Genomic DNA, 5,819 nt, shown 5'->3' on the forward strand with positions numbered 1-5,819 from the left:
AGATAGATAGATAGATAGATAGATGGCTATTCAGATAGATAGACAGATAGATAGATAGATAGATAGATAGATAGATAGATAGATACATGGCTATTCAGATAGATAGATAGATAGATAAACAGATAGACAGATAGATAGACAGACAGATAGACAGATAGACAGATAGATAGACAGATAGATAGATAGATAGATAGATAGATAGATAGACAGACAGATAGATAGATAGATAGATAGATGGCTATTCAGATAGACAGATAGATAGATAGATATTCTGAATGATAGATGTTTAGATAGATAGACGGATAGATAGACAAATAGTTTTGATAGTGTATAATACGTTTTGCTAATAAAATGTTTGCATATTTGTAGATCAATACATATTAAATATCTGCACTGTTCCTTATTAATTAGTTCTGATTAGAACAAATAATAAACATGATTTACCGATCAGTATTATTAACTTATAATACTTAAGTATATTAAAAATCAAGTACTTTTGTACTTTCAAATTGTAATATTTGTAAAATTCATAAAATTTGATACGTGTGCTTATACCATTACTGGAGTAATATTTTATCAGGTTATCTGTACTTTCACTCAGTTTCTTGATTTGTGTACTCCGTCTCACACTGAATACTGTATAGTAATAATAACAGTTCCCATGGTAACAAAAGCTGACTGAACATTTGCTTTGAGGAAACTGCATTGGCAGGTAGAGTTACGGAAGTGTGTGTGTGTTTTAGGGGAAAGATGAATGCAGGATCATATGGCCTTACAGAGCAGGGATCCCTCCTTAAGAACAAACACTTGAGCACTTAAGACATCAAACAAACGCTGATGTTTTAGAGCCACACAATCAGGAGTCGCAGCGCTAATGAGACGCTTCCCGCTCTCAGTCATCAAGTGTGCATTACACGGCTGTGTTTGACTGTGTGAAAAGTAAATTCAGGTTTCCTGGAACTGCATACCAAACCACCCCGCCAATACCTTAGCAACCGCATAGCAACACCCTGGCAACCACCACAACAGTGTAACATTGTGGCGGCTCGTTTTGCACGGGCAAACCTCACGCTGCCTGCAGAGGATGGCAGGGTATTCATTACACTCTTATGCAGTGTATAGAGTCTCAGAAATATCTGCTTCTGTCCTGTAAGGTGTACAAATCCAGCGGTCCTGATGGGACGGTCGGGAGAGGACAGAGGATTCACATCCAGCTGTGGGACACGGCCGGTCAGGAGAGGTCAGACGCAGACCAGCACTGCTTTATAATAGTGCTGTCAAAAAATGAATCACGATTAATCGCATCCAAAATAAAAGTTTTTGTTTGCATAATATATGTGTGTGTACTGTGTATATTTATTATACATATATAAACACACACACATGCATGTATATATTTAAGAAAAATGTTATGTTTATATATTAAATATATTTATATATAATTTAAATGATATGAATGTAAATATATACATGTAAATATTTTCAAAATATATACTGTATGTGTGTGTATTTATACATGCATAATAAATATACACCGTACACACGCATATATTATGCAAACAAAAACTTTTATTTTGAATGCGATTGATTGCTTGACAGCACTGCTTTATAACATGCCGAGATGAGTCTGAGAGGTTTGGTGTGATGGTTTTTCTCTGTTTTCTCCTCTGAATGCAGGTTTCGGAGTTTGACCACAGCGTTCTTCAGGGACGCCATGGGCTTCCTGTTGCTCTTTGACCTCACGAATGAGCAGAGCTTCCTTAATGTGCGGAACTGGATGAGTAAGTCCAGACTCATCGGATAAGTGTGCACACCGCAGACCTAGTTTTGTTTTAATACAAGTACTATTCATTATTAGAGTGTCTCTGTTTCCACATTTAATGAGCAGCTACTTTCATTTTCTTCAGAAATTAAGTGTTTGTTTGTTCTTGGCACAAATTTTCCTCCCACAAATTATTTTTGTATTCATTTCATTTTTAATTATCAGCTTAGAGTGGTTTCCCATATTATAATAATAATAATTATTATTATTATTTTTTATTTGATTTATATTACATTTTATTTTTAACTAGCAGGTTACCTGTCTTCTACTACTAGAACTAAAACAAAATGAAAATATTTTTAATATGCATTATTAATTTTATCTTTACCTAGTAGCTTAGAGTATTTGTCCAACTAATGGTACTACTACTACTACTACTACTACTAATAATAATAATAATATTTAGTTCTTTTTTTATTTAATATTATTTGTAATTAATTTTTATTTTTAAAGCAGCTTAGAGTGGTTGCCTATCTAATAATAATAATAAAATGGTTTTAAAATAATAATTATTTAATATGAATCTTTATTAATAGTGTTTTTACCTATCGCCTTAGAGTGGTTGCCCATATAATAATAATAATTCTTTTTTTATATTATTTATATTACATTTTATTTTTAACTAGCAGGTTCTACTACTACTACTGCTACTAGTACTAAAGCAAAATGAAAATATTTTTAATATGTATTTTTTTTTATTAATTTAATCTTTACCTAGCAGCTTGGAGTGATTGCCCAAATACTACTACTACAACTACTACTAATAATACATGAAATATTTAATGTTATTTTTATTCATTTTATGTGTAACTAGCAGTTTAGAGTGGTTGTCGATCTAAAAAAATTAATTAATAATAATAATAATAATAATAATAATAATAATTAAATTACATTAAAAAAAGTATTAATAAATAAATTTAATAAATTGCTTTTTTACTAAGCAGTTTGGAGTGATTGCCCAGCTAAAAAATAATATTAACAACAACAAAAGAATAAATTGTTATTATTAGTAGATAGACCACTCTACAGTAAGCTGGTTGTTGTTGTTGTTGCATTATAATGAATAATTTTTAAAATAATAATATTTAATGGTTAATTGCTGTGATGTCTCGTGCAGGTCAGCTGCAGACGCATGCGTACTGCGAGAATCCCGACGTCATCTTGTGCGGAAACAAATCAGACCTGGAGGACCAGCGCGCGGTGAAAACGGAGAGTGCAAGAGAACTGGCCGAGAAATACGGGTGAGAAACGAGACTCGTCCTGTGTCTGTGTCTGAATGTGACCTCGACTGCCTCGAAAATCAATGCACTTCAGGACAGAAATACCTCACTATCCATTCAAAGCGCTCAGTTGTTTGAGCAGCTTATTCCAAGGTAGTTGTGATGTGATCACATGACAGTGATTTAGCTAATTAGATTAATTAGTGCTGATATTAAAACAGAGATGCACACAGGTGAGGGGGGATTTCTTTTAAAGACATTTGCTTTACATGCTCATTTTAAGGTATTTTTTTATATTTTTTATTACCTTGTATGTCCAAAACTGTAATTTTTCACAAACAAACAAAAATGTTTTTTAAGCTTATTGTAACATTTTGCAAAAATCAAGATTAAATATATATTTGGTCAAAATCCCATGTTTTAAACGATGAAGTGCTATGCAGGCTATTGAAGACAACATTGGCTGATTAGACGGAAACGCTGACCTAAAATGTAAATTCTTTTCCCCCTCTCTCTCTCTCTTCACCGTTCCCACATCTCAGACCTCAAATACATCAAATATTACCCTTTTCTGACATAGATTTTGAATTAAAGAGTTCTCATTGGATCTAAGCAAATCTCACAGGTGAGCTATTTTGATCTCAAAAGGTGAGTTGTCACCGAAAGGTGAGGAGTTTGCATCTATGTAAAATCTATCAGTATATTTACACGTGATAGAGTTGTAGTGTAATGTCACATGTGAGGCGAGTCGTTTCTGGATGCGAGCGACTCTGAGGATGTTTGTTTTGAGGGCTGTGTCTAGCGTGTTTGCCTAAGATGAGGGCAGCTCTCGTTAAATGTGACACGTTAAGATGGCGGTGTACCGAAAGGCTAATATTGACTATGTTCATGTGAGTCAAGCACTCAAGTCTTTTGAGAAGGTTTCTGTCTCATGAATACTTCAGTATGATTACATGAAAATTCTTTGCTCAAATCATATGAATGGTGCTCCTATCAAGCAGATCGACTTAAAATATTTGATGACTTTTTAAATTTTATTGTCAGTAATGTTGACTGCGTTTGGTTCTAGTTCTCGTCAGCGTTCAGTGAGTTTGCTGTGACTCATATTCTATTGACTGATCCTCACATCTAAACTCATCCAGGTGTGTCTTTGTACAAACACTGATAATAAATTGATGATTATCAGCATATCAGAATGATTTCTGAAGATCATGTGACACTGAAGACTGGAGTAATGATGCTGAAAATTCAGCTTTGCATCACAGAAATAAATTACATTTTAATATATATTCACGTAGAAAACAGTTATTTGAAATTGTAATAATATTTTATAATATGACTATTTTTATCAAATGAATGCAGGGTTGGTGAGCATATGAGGCTTACTTCAAAACATAAAAAAAAATTAAGTTTTTTATTTTATTTTATTTGTTTTAAACTGCCAGTTAAAATAATAGTTAATAATACGTTATAATACATTTTACAGCTAGCTATGGTCTTGCATTATAAGAGCTTGTGTTTTTCAGTTGTCATGCTGAGTGTTCATGTGATCATATATCACACAGACAGGAAAAGAGTCATGAGGAAACAACATAAAATCTTGTGCATTTAAGTTTGTTTATGAGGCTGATTCAGTTCCCAATCCTAGTGAGCTGCCTATGTAGGCAGGATTTTAAGGGCTCATTAACACGCTCTCAATGTAAAAGCTGTTCTGAAAATTAGGCAGCAAATCGATGATGTGTTCTATCACATGCATCCTTCATAGACAAGACAATCCCACAATGCATTTTAAAAAATCCCTCTTAGATCATGATAATGCGTAATAATATACTTTACTTAGTTTGAGTGAATGAAAGATGCATCAGACTAAATGAAATGCATCAATAAAAGTGTCGGAGTAGTGGTTTGTGCTCTAATCCATTTTATTTTTCGTCCTTTCGCAGTGTCCCGTACTTCGAGACGAGCGCTGCGAGCGGCGAGAACGTGAGTCGTGCCGTGGAGGTTCTGCTGGATCTGATCATGAAGCGTATGGAGAGATGTGTGGACAAATCCTGGATCCCCGACGGGATGGTTCGCAGCAATGGCCACAGCACCAGCAACCTGGCAGAGCCGCGTGACGCCGAGCAGAGCAAGTGCGGCTGCTAATGCCGTAAGAATCCTTCCAGCCGCGGCTCTCTGATCCTCTTCATTAGCACTAGTATACATTACGGTTGAGTTGAGCGGATGTCGAGGATGAGAGACCCTGCGTTGCGTTAAAGTAGGGGACGCCGCATCCTCACTTGGTTTTTTCTCAGAATGGATGGACTAAAGCCTCCTAGATTCAAGTCTTCACGTTTTTAGAGCACTTTACACCAAATCCTGCGTTCAGAAGCCTTAATGCATCAGATGAGATGTGTTTCAAGGGCTCGAATCCTCTCACTGTGTGTTTCACTGTTAGTGCACATCTGCTGGTAAAACTAGATGTGCATCAGTGCATTTCTCTGATCCTGACACAGTTTTGTGTTGATTTTCTAAATGAAAACCCCACATTCAATCACTGAAAATCTGAAAAAAAAAAAATGCATGTTAAAAAAACGGATATTATTTAAAATATTTGTTTCAAATATATATTTATATAATGCACAACCTGTATCACTTTTTCAAAAAATTACTAAAATGAAGAAAAGCATCATATGGACTTGAAATGGTGTCATGGTTAGTAATGATGAGAGAATTGTCAAATACATATTTGTTGGGGGAAAAAAAAAAAAATGTATATATGTGTGTGTGTGTGTGTG

General features: G+C 34.6%; 1 protein-coding gene across 1 annotated transcript in view; it reads left to right on the top strand.

Annotated features, from left to right (window-relative positions):
• LOC107659079 (ras-related protein Rab-27A) overlaps nt 1-5,805 on the top strand; it is a 19,229-nt gene extending 13,424 nt beyond the window's left edge. Inside the window, exons 3-6 of the mRNA XM_016447897.1 lie at nt 1,155-1,240; nt 1,678-1,781; nt 2,940-3,063; nt 4,986-5,805. Of these exons, the coding sequence (XP_016303383.1) occupies nt 1,155-1,240; nt 1,678-1,781; nt 2,940-3,063; nt 4,986-5,187 (516 nt within the window). The 3' untranslated portion in view covers nt 5,188-5,805. The remainder of the gene's footprint in view (nt 1-1,154; nt 1,241-1,677; nt 1,782-2,939; nt 3,064-4,985) is intronic.
• Nucleotides 5,806-5,819: the final 14 nt, after the last annotated feature.

The sequence above is a fragment of the Sinocyclocheilus anshuiensis genome, unplaced genomic scaffold (genome assembly GCF_001515605.1).
Source record: "Sinocyclocheilus anshuiensis isolate Anshui unplaced genomic scaffold, SAMN03320099.WGS_v1.1 scaffold1010, whole genome shotgun sequence".
NCBI lineage: Eukaryota > Metazoa > Chordata > Actinopteri > Cypriniformes > Cyprinidae > Sinocyclocheilus > Sinocyclocheilus anshuiensis.